This window comes from Cyanistes caeruleus, chromosome 7 (assembly GCF_971803275.1).
Source record: "Cyanistes caeruleus chromosome 7, bCyaCae1.hap1.1, whole genome shotgun sequence".
NCBI classification, from domain to species: Eukaryota; Metazoa; Chordata; class Aves; order Passeriformes; family Paridae; genus Cyanistes; species Cyanistes caeruleus.
Window position 1 is genome coordinate 37629145 of NC_141707.1, and position 12375 is coordinate 37641519.

Below are 12375 nucleotides of genomic sequence, written 5' to 3' on the forward strand. Positions count from 1 at the left end.
CATGGTGCAAAAGGAAATTGCAGAAAATAATAACTTCAAACCAGCCTCGCTCCTGCGAATTTGTAAGAATTTGGTAGCGTTCTCCTCGCTCGCATTTTCAGGACAGACACATTCATCCAGTTGCTAGGAAAACCAAATAATGAAAACATAGCTGGGATTTAGCAAGTTCCACTGGGAATTACCTATGATAGAGGGCAGGGCTGCACTTCCTCAGAACATGCTCCTGCTGTAAAAATTCACAAACCTGGCATTCATACAGGCATCTGTCGCTTGCTCTAATGCCAGTTCATAGTATACATACAAACATCTGCTTCCATGCACAAAGGGATACAGAACGCTTGACAGGTCTGTGTTAGCAGGGTTCGCAATGCCAGTTCTTTATGCAAAAACCCTAATGCTTCCCGTCAAGCCATTAGAAGTGATACAATCAGCCCAGGCCCCATTAAGCCATCAGTGTCCACCTGTGATAAAGATGGCCATTTGTTTTCTTAAAGCCCACTTAATGTCTGCTTAACTCAATTTGTCAGGAAATGTAGAACAATTTCCTCACAGCCTGAAATTTGGTAGTGGTTCAAAGTCAAAAGGCCAGGTCTAGTCTTATTCAAATGATATAATGAACAGTCTTCAAATCTAAATCTCCCTTGGGGAGATGCTGTTTACTTTTTTTTTTAATGTTAGTAGGAAAAAAAAAAAAAAAGGAAAACTAAAATGTATGCTTTTCTTTGATTACTAAAAATATTGAATTCTTTTAACCCCCTCATATGGGTCAGCTGAGAAATGAACTTCCTTGCTTCCTTCTTTTGCTGGAGGTTAATATACTAAAGGTTAGGCAAAGCAGAGCAAAAATACCAGAATGAATATGCAAAAATTATTTCCAGCATATTTTAAAAATATATTTTTAAGCATAGAAATTTACAATTTAAACACCTAAAAGATATCTCCTGTTTTTGCTCTTCCTGGAATCTCTCCTAGCATATGGACAAGGGGCCCAATCCCTCCTCTTGATGGCAATGCCAAGGGTGCAGGGAGGAAAGTCAGAGTGCATTTGACATCTTTGGTGGGAATTTTGCCTGGGGAAAACAGACAACAGCTGAATAAATGTGATACGGCCCTGACTTTGTGATTGTTCTGGGACAGTTCCTATTCAGCATCCTAATTTTCATGTAAGGTGAAGTCTGAGTAATGTTTTGCCACCTCAGCCCCGTGCATCCTTCCACCCTGCTGCAGGTTTATTCATTCCCAAACCATGTCCAGCCTGAGGTTCTCAATGACATGGAAGTCTGGAGATCATGGGTGAGGATCAGAGGGATGCCAATGAAAGCTCTCCAGTGAGGGCCAGAGGAGGCTGTGGAGGAGAGGGGAGCAGGAATTTCAGGAGCTGGCAGTGATGTCCTGTCATGTTTCCACCACTTCACCCAACAAAAATAAGTAGTGATGGCCCACTGCTATTGTAGGGTAGGGCACCACTGTGAAGTCACCTCTTTGGCCAAAAATGAAAAAGAGGGAGCAAAATACCTATATAGAAAATAAGCAAGATTCTTGATTTGTAAAGACATGTATAATCATACACTGATAGGTTCAAGAAATTCAATTAAATTAGAAATTTAATGGATGTATGCTGGTTTTGCCTTTGAAGACATTTTTATTGAGGTGCGAGCAACTATTTGTGTATGGAAAGGAGCGCAGGTCAAGCATCGCAGCGCAGCCTCTCTGCTGGCTATAACTGCTGTTGGGGAGGTGCATTACAGCCTCGAGTTGTGCATTTGCAGAGAAAATATCACCCTGTCCAGATGCTCAAGTCTGCTCTTTCTGCTCAGAAAACCCCGCACGAGGCTCTCACGGTGCACAAAAAACCAGGAAAAGAGCTCGGCACATTTTCCCTTTGCATGGCAGAACTTAGAGGTGAAACACAATCATTTCAGTCTGCATCAGACTATCCTTTAGCAAATTCCTAAGTCTAATTAACCCCCAAACTCAACTGACAAGGTTCATTCCTCTCCTAACCGGTTGTATGTACGCTGGGCATGCAGTACCTAAGTCAGATGCTGCTTTGTTATAATTAGGGCAGCAAATTTTGTTTTCTGTTTGGTACTTGCTGGTACATATTGCATGTAATGTATGGCACTGTTAAGGGAAAAAAATTGGAGTCAAAGTGCCTGGAAAGTTAGGTCTGCTCTGTAGCACTGTGAGATTGTTGACATCTGCCGAGGTTGGAGAGCTCAGTAAGCAGGAAATGGGGTGTCACTCTGAGTGGTAGTTTACCATTATCCTGGCATCCTAATGAAGTGTCTGCAGTGCACAGAGCTTCTGGATGGCATCTTAACGCACGGCTAAGCAAAAGCACTTCTCTCCTTGTCACTGTCATCCATCTGCCTGCACCCTACTGTAGCCAATGGGATGGAACCATGCTACAATGTGCTATAAGCCATTTAGAGTTGCACATTGCATAATCAGTCCCATCAAATATGTAAAAAATGACTATTATTGGTTATTTCCCTCAAACTCTGGCACCTGGAGTTCGATACATTAAAGTTTAACTTTTCTAAGTGCTGTTTCTTCCCATTAATTCCACATATATTTTTGTTAAATGGGAGTGAGTTGCAAACTCATTGTCTTGGCTCTTGCAAGTGGATCACAAAAGTTGTATGAATATTCATTGCAAATTCTACTTTATATTACACAGGACGAATTTATCAATTGCCCAGATAGAGCGGTTTCACACAATTCTCATTTTCTTTTGCAACAACTAATTCTGAGGCATGAATAAAAAGTAAATCAATTCAGATCACAAATTGCTTGTTTTTTTTATAGCTAATATTAGTTAGTTTCAACACTTCTTATAGATTTTTTTTAAAAAAAAAAAAAAAACAAGAAAATATTTTACAATATATTTGCAATAGAGGATCGCCACAGTGTACTGCGAGTGATTAAAACTGGGACTTTTTTGTTGCATGCAGTAACATTAAAATATCCTGACATTAAAAGTGGTATGAATAAGTGATTTATATATTAATGCATTAAAACCTGTGTATCTTAGCCAGCATGACTTCCAGAATATGAAGACTTACCAAATGAAAGCAGAGTTTTGGGCAGTTGATGTGTCTGGGAAAAAAAAAAATAAAAATTAAGCCAACAGAGTACTCTCTTTTAAGCAAGTTTTCATTCCCTGATAACTCCAAAGCTATCAAGGACTGGGGTTAAGCATTGTGTGACAGAGCAAGCTTCTAAAATGGGCAAGAGCGAGATGAATTGGCTAAGTCGGGTGTTTATTTATACAAACAAGAGGGCAGAACATAATTTAGTTGCATCAGGAATTTTTCACAGACATTAAAACTATAGCAAACATAACAGCGGGGATGCTTGCACAGCAGCACAGTGGGGAAGCTCACAGAGCGTCTGCCCACACTCTGGCTGGCTGTAGCCAGCGCCATAAGTCTCACAATTTCATTAGCACTCAAAAATCCACCTAAACCACCCCGTTCCTATTTAAAAAAAAAAAAAAAGAAAGGAATGAAATGAGCACACCCCCCCACCCCCACCCCCAAAAAAAAGAGAAAAAGGAAAAACAAAAAAACAAAAAACAAAAACCCAGACAAGACCCGTCTTTCTCTCGGCAGCCGAATCAGTTGAGAATTGTTGGAAAAACTCTTGGCAGGCAGATTTTGCTGTAGCAACAGTGTGTGACGTTTTAACCACAGCAGAAATCTTATCCAAAAAAACAGAACAAGGTGAGAAGAGCCTGTAAGAAAATCAGGGAAAACCATGCCTAAAAAGCCAACAACAACAAAAGGTGGCAGATCAATAGTTTGATATTTTATGCAGGATCATAAATCACTGGGGTTTTTTCAGCAGTTCAGCCGTGAGGCTCGAAAGCATAAAAAGAAACCGTGGCTTGTGATAAAATTAGGCATTAATGTGAGGCATAAATGCCAGTTAACATTAAACATGCACAAGCCACCAAAATGCCTGGAAAAAGGGAAATGGGTGCTATAGTAAAACTATACAAAGTAAATCAGACATGAATAATGCAGCAGGTCTGAGGAGGGTCACGGGTCAGACCCCAGTACCTTACAAAATAATGAATGCATGTCAGGTTAGAGACATCCATCCCTTCCTAGCTAACGTGAGTTATTGGAGATAAACCCTGGACTTCCTGTTCTGAAACAAAGTGGCTTGTTGTAAACATCCATGTCCATTTAAAATTAATGATTAAAAGAAAGATTCGGTGGGATTCGCTTAAGTATTCTTTATGGACATGAGTGCTAAAGGTTACTTTCTTCATTCATTTTTACTCAGCCACTGTTATGTTAGAGACACGTCATGTTTTCTTCTGTGCCCAAATGTTTATCCTAAGCTCATTTACAAAAGGGCTTATATAATAGTAAGAGGGATTTTTTTTTCAATGTATTCTTCATTTAGATATAAACAAGAGAGCATCCCCACGGTTTTGCTCTGTTAAAGGGAGCCAGCCCTATTTTTAAAGACAGTAACCCAAATTCTAAATATATTTTCTATGATTCTTTTACATGGCAAAACCATCTGTGATTCACTTCAGAGTATCATGATCTGCTGAAATTATCCCCTACGTCTCACAAAATTTCCCCCCAAAAATGCAAAGAGGATTAACCCTCCTCTCACTCTTTATTTGATATGTGTGATTATGATGACTTTCCCTTCCAAAATTTTCATGGGAAAAAAGAGAGTCTGACTTTCCAAAACGATTTTTTTCCCCTCAGATTTTCACCAATTTTTACAATAAAAAGAATGTAATTAAAAACAATATTGTTTCTTTTTATCACAACTGCTCTGCTTCCTTTTCTAGACTTAGCTGGAGAATTTAACAGCTGTTCAGTGTTTTCCTTCCTTTTCACATTGCACTGCTGGGCTTCATGATACAGCACAGAAAAGGGGGATAACTTTTTCCCCACCTATTTGTAAAACCCCATGTTTAAGGATTTCTTGCCTCCACTTGGGCAAGATAGAGAGAAAAACCTAAAAAAATATAAAATAGTTTAAGGGATCTGAAACTCAGAGATCTGAAAGAGAAAAATTTCTAGGAATTTGGAACTGAAGTCATTACAGAAATAAAGCAAATACATAGGTATTGCAAATGAAACATAAGATCTTGCATCTGATCTGTTAAATATTCCATCAACAAGGTCAAGAGTAAAGACAAGCCCAGCCACAAAAACTGAAGCGAGAGTAAGCTTTAATAAAAAAAATGAACAGTTTATCCTCTTCAGCTTCTCAAGTGGAAAAACAAATTCTTTTATACTAGAGAAAAATCAAGCGTGTATATAGCATTTAAAAAAAAAACACCGATATCAACCATTTTAATGAAAGACTACCCAATATTTTCATGGAACTATAAAAGGGAACAAGACTAAGTGTTACGGCAAAAAGCCTGGGCTCAGCAGCTTTGTGTGGGAAATGGTGAAATGTGACTGTGATTTATAATGAGAAAAGGTATCTACAACATACAATTTTCTACCTAGCTGCAAATAATAATTCATAGTGATGTCCCTTCCAGATAAAATACCTTTGCAATGTAGGACTCATGTGGTAAAATGATCATGATAAATGTCAGACCAGTGCAGGTAACGGCTTTACAAACCATTAAGATTAGCTGGCTCTTTTTTTTTGATGATAACAGTAACCATGCTGTGACTCTATGTGGTAATAATATCTCAGTACTGATAAATGCCAGAGCCAGGCAGAGGTGTTTATCATTCCCAGTTCAGAAATGCTGACTAAAGTTACCACATGTTGCCTGTCTTTTTTTCTGTTACAATAGACTAACAATTAACAAACAGACCTATGCACAACATAATTTTATGCAAAATTTCTATGGTTTTTGTTCTTTATTGCCTACCTAAATATTGCTTATGTTTCAATACCAATGACTTTGGTACAGTAAGCCCTAAAATGAAGATTTCTACCCTTGCCATTCTCTCAATAAATATTTTTTCTATAAATTAATATGGGGGGGGAGGGGTGTTTTATTTTATCTCTTTTACAAATGCACCTCACAAAGAATTGCAGTCTCTGTGAGCAGCAGAGGGTGCAGGGATGAGGTTCCCTATCTGGTATCTGTGTTAATCAACACAGAGCAGAGACACTTCCGTCAAGAGAACACTATAAAGTTTTATTGTACAACACTTCCTTGTAAATATTCTGCAACAGACAAAGAGTGAGCCCTTCCTTCCACTGAGCTTGTCCCTGCCTCAGTGTCTCAGTTCCACTCAAGCCCATTGAATTTTCAGGAAAAAAAACAAACAAACAAACTATAATTAAATATTAAACTACTTGAGAAACTTTATTTGTGAGAGGCAAGGCAGCCCTAATATTAATATAACTAATCTAGAGAGATCATAGCACATCTTGTCATGTCACAGCATGTCCAGAGAAGGACAATGGAGATGGGGAAGGGTCTGGACCTCAAGTCTGATGAGAAGCAGCTGAGGGAACTGGATGTGCTTACCCTGGAGAAAAGGAGACTCAGAAAGGACCTTAATCCCTCTCTGCAATGAGCTGACAGGAGGTAGCATGGTGGAGGTTGGTCTCTTCTCCCAGGTAACAAGTCACAGATTGAAAGGAAATGGCCTCAGGTAGTGCCAGGAGAGGTTTAGGGTGGGTATTAGGAAAAAAATTCTTCATTAAAATGATTGCTAAGCATTGGAACAGCTGCCCAGAGCAGGGGGTGAGTCACCATCCCTGCAGGGATTTAAAAGCCATGTGGATGTGGCACTCGAGGACATGGTTTGATGGTGGACTTGGCAGTGCTGTGTTAAAGCCTGGACTCTATGATCTTGGAGGACTTTTTGAAGACAACTGATTCTATAATTTTATTTATGCACACCAAGCAGCACAAATAAAAAGCCCAGGGAATTTTCACCCTCTTCCTATAATAAATTAACTTCTGCACATTTCATATTAGTTTCACTTGTAGCTTCAGCCCTATTTCCACTGGGCAGTTCACCCATAGAACAAAGCTGAACAATGGCTTGTGGCAGAAAACAGCAAGACTGAAAGAGTGGGGGAGGTTGTGCTGTTCAGAAGTTAAGGTTTTTTGTAGGTCAAACCAAAATGAGAGAAAGTGGGCTCTTCATTTGTGTTTAACTTCATTATCACTACGGTCAATTGCTTGACTTTCTATAGAATAAGTCCATAAGAAAGTTTAGGTTTTGGGTTTTTTTTTACTGGAAACTAATACCTATGCACTGCCTAGGTCTTTGTCTTCCACATCTATATGATTGCTAAAATTAAAAACAATTTCAATATAAACATCTATATCTGTGAGAATGAAGTATTAATCTCAACAGGAATTAGCAACACATGCTGAGGAAGGAATATTATCCTAGTCACTTTAATTTTTAAATTAAGCTTGATTGCAGGAAAATTTTAGCTTGAAACTTTTTTTTGGTGAAATCTTTAAATCAAGTCACTAATCACCACGTATGCTTATGCAGCACCTACTGCAACTGGGATTTAATCCTGATTGAGATCTCTGAGTGCTAGGGTAATATGAATATTAAAGAGGAACATATACGAAGAATGATAGGTGATAATTAAATCATAGATGATAAGATCAGAAAAGTGTTCTCAGGTTATCTAGGGCATATAACATGCAAGATGTTTTCCCTACGTCAGACCTACTGGTACCTTATCTAATCTGTTCCTAAATGAAAGCACAGTTGTACATGACTTTGCTTTAGTTGCAGCATCTTAGACAAATCAACGAAAATATCAGCCAAACCTTTCCCACAAAACTATGAATCATGGTAAAACAGGAAGGTATACCTTAACAGAAATGGTAGAACTTTAAGGACAGATTAAGGCCCTTAATTCTGCATTCTTTATTATTCATTTTAAGTTCAAAACATTTTTTTTTTCCCTGCAGAAATTCCAGTTGTGGGATGTTATTGGTATGAGAAAATAGCTACAGTGGAATAGTTTTTCAAAATAATTTTTCACAAGGATGAACTACCAAAATCAATAGCAAATTTTTTATTTCCAAATATGATGGAATGTTAGAGATTCATAAAGATACTGGATTTAATTATGATTAATAAAAAAGGACAACAAAGATTACATAGGAAGTGCACCACAGAAGCTGCACCACTGGACAGATGTAATTCCAAAGAATAATTCCATTTAAGATGTGGGTCTCTTATTTCTTGGAGGTACTTTATCTAAGGAAGATGGTCTACCAGTCTAATAAGTTAAAAAAAAATCCTGTAAATCAGAAAATACTTTCTTAAGATTAACAGAGAATTTTTAGTCTTTGCAAACTACTTTTGTTGTCTGTTAATGTGAAAGAAGGTATGAAATATTCTGGTTTTAACCACATATCCATGATGACTTTTCTTGTAAGGTATTAGCTACAGCACTGTGCAAATGTCCTAATGTGTCACTCAAGTGTTTATTTTCTTTTTTCTTCCCTTAGAAATCCAGGACAATGTCACTCGCATCAAATCCATAAGGAGCCTGGTAAAGAAGCTCCCTAGACCCAACTATGATACAATGAAAATCCTTTTTGAACATCTACAGAAGTAAGTAGAACCATGGTACTGACAGATCAATAATTTTAAAAAAAGGAATTGGTATGTGGTGTCCTAATCCTATTGGAAGTGTCATCCAAAATACCAAAGATAATTACATTCTTTGGCAAAACTAAGCATGATTTATGGTATCTATCTATAACCTATTCCTGCACAAAAAAACCAGGATGTCTAAGCAAAATCCCAAATTTTAACCCGAGTAGAAAGCAGGACAATTCTATTTCCTTCAATGCAGTCAAAATCATTGGGATTACCATGTTACAGGTGCATTGAATCAGGCAAATGCACCATGTTCCAGATTGCATTTCAGTTTGACTGAATTTCTGCAGGAATGGCCTTTTGGATGATTTGTGTTTTCAGCACTGAGGTCTCTGCTGTTCCATCGCCTGTACTGTTCTCATGCTGTGCTGGGGTCAGAAACAACCTCACTCAAGAAAGCACAGCAAGTACTCTTGCCCCTCACAAGGAGCTTGTGACAGCACAGAACACCTAGGAAATGCTGAAGGGAGATATTTGGAAGCGCATCTTTGCTCTCCTAATGCTGCTGAGATACCACAGGGGCAGAAAAACAATCCTGTGAGGCTGCCCCTCATCATTCCCCTGTGGTTTCCACACTCATTGAGCTGTGCTTGCAAGAGATGTGTCGACCCAAAAAATCAACCCAGGGTGTCACATTCACCTCAGGTTTTCTTCTTGTGCTTCATGGCATTAAAAGTGTACATAGCTTCATTTGTGAAGGGCAGGGTCCTGTGATCCTACTGCTGTTGGCACTACCCGTGCTGTTTTCTACAGTCACTTTTCAATCAAGCTACCCCTAAAACTGAAGGGACATCAGGATCCGGGCCCCATCGAGGCACAGAGGAGTATTTCATCCCAAGAATGATATACTGACCCCAGTGAGGGAGTGATAAAGGCTCCAAATCAAAGACCACTCTGAGCTTATAATGAATGATGCCTTTATAGCGATCATTTCTTGGCATGTGCATATAAGAGATGTAGATCCTTTATCTTGTTTTTCAGCTTCCAGCTGAAATAGCAAAATGAAGTCCATATAGTTGTGGGAATGTCCCCATTTCATTAAGCATGGAAGGATTTTAAGCAGTCCATAAAATGGCTGAGTTTGGCCTTGCAGAAAAACAGTTTTCTGTGTGTTCATTTGATGTACTGTGTGCACACATTCTCTCCTTCAGCAGGTTATCTAGAGAAGGATGGTAATTTATTACTGGCAATGGAAGAATAATAAGGGAAATTATTTCCTGGGAAGAACATGAGTGCAAGGAGTGGGTACACGCTGTCAGCACAGATATGCCATATACAAAATTTACTGCACTCTGTGTGGCATTGATCTTAACCTGAAAAAGTTTTGTTGCCGTGTCTTAGGGGAGAGATATCAGGTATACACAATAAGTCTTTGATCTCATAGTTAAATCACTTGATTGAGACTCAGGAGACGTGGGTTCAGTTCTTGGCTTTGACCGGATGTTCTGGGTGACCTTGGGTAAATCATTTAATCTCCCTGTGCCTTGGTTCCTTGTTTACAAAATGATGATAATACTTCCTTTGTCTGCCTTGGCTTTTTAGAGCATAATCTATTTGGGACAGCAATTGTTTCCTGCTGTGGATGTGTAGAATAACTGGCGAAACTGGACCAACACTGGTGGTTTTTTGGAGAAAAGAAAATGAAAAGGAAAAATAAAACTGCTAAAATAGAGGAAATAAAATACCAGTAGTTCATAATGCAGAGGTACAACGAGACAACACAGTGACACAGAGCGATGGAAGGAAGGAAGATGTGACAGTGGAGCCATTTGGGGGTTCAGGCATTAGGGAAGTAATTGTCTGAGTCTCTCTGAAGAAGGTCAATCTTCTTCTCTGCCTCACACACATCCTCAGGAAAAGATAGGGCTATTCCATAAACTTTGCTACATTGGTATGGAAGTAACAGTGAAATAGATATTGAAAGCACAAAAAATCCCCCCAACAAATAAAACATATGTGTTCTCTTGAACTTGTTGATGCCAAAGGCAGGGGTCAGTCTGAATGATCTCATGGCTCCATAAATAAGAATTAAGAACTGTACTTACATTTTCAGTAATAATGTGATGCTTACATTATGCAAATATAGACAATGTGTGTTTGTTAGAGTCAGTTAGGAAACACGGCTAGGTTTCAGAGGTTACAAAATGTAGAGTTATATTAATTCTGGGGACAGTCTTATGAAGAGGAGTGTCAATATCCCTCAATAGGGCCTTGCACCACCCCCTTTGAACACAGGCCTTTCTCAGGAGTTTCAAAAGTTTCTGCTTAGTTGGAAAAATAAGTAAACTGGCTTTATTTGAGGCACATTACTGAAGTTTCTATATTTGCTTGTTGAGATGGCTGTTCTTGCCCAGTGTTGAACTGGTCTTAAGGGGGTTCTGATGGGGAGAAGATGAGGGATTGCAGCTCTACTGTTTCCATGGCATTGCCTTCTTTCTCCCAGCCCTCTATTTCCTGTCAGACAGACAGAACAGGGCTACACAGACCTGGACCACGGGGCTGTTTAAGCCCATGACTTCTGTACAGCACGTGGGAGCACTCACTGACTCACTCTGAATGAGAATCCAACCTTTGCCTTATCCTAACCCATCCTGCAGCACTCCAGTCTGCAGGAGCAGGTCCAGATCAAGCAGAAATAACAATGAGAAATGCACTTCAGAAGGGTCCTCCTTAGAAACCCAGACAAAACAGGTGATGAGATAGTCTGTGAGAATGGCCTGGCAGCAGGGATTAACACCTGTGCCATATATCTCTCTTAAACCAAGCTCTCTGAAGCTGCAAGAAGTCACAGCGCAGTGTATGCAGCTCACAGGAGGTGGATTAAAAGCAAAGCTTGGGGCTGCAGTACCTGTTCTTTCAAGTTTTTCTGTGTTTGATAGGAAAAACCACAACTTACTGACATCCCTGTTCATCTTTTCATGGAATGTCTTCTACTTAAAAGCAAAATAGACAAAATATGGGGCTGAACAGACGTATCACATAGCTCTTGTCAGTCTAATTCCATAAGGAATTGTTCTATTATGACTCATGCTGGAAATAATTGAGCACAACTACTATTAGGCTATTCATGCTTCTTCCCAAAGATGAACAAACCAAACAAATTGACTTTACACAGGAAAGAAACAACAAAAACCCAACCTGAGTAGAGATTTTCCTGAAAAAAGGGCTACAGAAAACAGCCTGTTCTACTTGAACATGTTTAGGGAATATTTGCCTGTTCTGTAGTGCCTATATATTTCTGCCCCATACACCAGTTCCACAGGTCTCTTCTCTTTCCTCTTCCTTGCTCACATGTGACTTTTACTCCAAAACAAAGTGAGTTAATCACAGGTATCAGATGAAACTGATGAACCTTTCTGGTCCCATTTTTTGGGTGCACACAGGATATCAAATGATGCAGGAACCTTGTCTTGACTCTCTGCACAAACATGAACTGAGTACAATGTATTCCTATCTGAGAAACCATTATATGTAACCGATAATTTACTCACAGTATTGTAATAGAAGTTAGGCAGAAGGAGAACTTCACTCTATATAGTATTTTATGACCTGTTTTCATCACAGTACCTTGAGGTAGCTGTTACGCACCCATCGGGAAACCCAGGCACGAGAAGTTTAAACGATTTAAAGTCTCGGCATAAACCAGCAACACAATCTAAAAACCTGGAGGGGATTTTTTTTTTATTTGCACAGAAGCTTCTCCAGTGACCACAAAACTTCTCTTTTCTCCCTCATGCAAAATGCAGCAGGGAGGAGGAACACCCTGGCTGGGTCC

General features: G+C 39.2%; 2 protein-coding genes across 4 annotated transcripts in view; one reads left to right on the forward strand and one right to left on the reverse strand.

Moving 5' to 3' along the window:
* The window catches only part of ARHGAP15 (Rho GTPase activating protein 15), a 322285-nt gene that overhangs the window by 290517 nt on the left and 19393 nt on the right, over positions 1–12375 (forward strand). For both annotated transcript variants that reach the window (XM_086898275.1, XM_023931396.2), the window contains one exon: positions 8447–8552. In XM_086898275.1, the coding sequence (XP_086754401.1) occupies positions 8447–8552 (106 nt within the window). The remainder of the gene's footprint in view (positions 1–8446; positions 8553–12375) is intronic.
* Positions 1–12375, reverse strand: part of QTMAN (queuosine-tRNA mannosyltransferase) — a 294131-nt gene that overhangs the window by 1306 nt on the left and 280450 nt on the right. Inside the window, exons 12-13 of one of the 2 annotated variants that reach the window (XM_086898276.1) lie at positions 3069–3102; positions 1–1345 (exon numbers count right to left, since the gene is read on the reverse strand). The exon at positions 1–1345 is cut by the window's left edge and continues 170 nt beyond it. In XM_086898276.1, the coding sequence (XP_086754402.1) occupies positions 1230–1345; positions 3069–3102 (150 nt within the window). In that variant the 3' untranslated portion in view covers positions 1–1229. The remainder of the gene's footprint in view (positions 1346–3068; positions 3103–12375) is intronic. The other variant, XR_015289421.1, reaches the window with a different exon arrangement.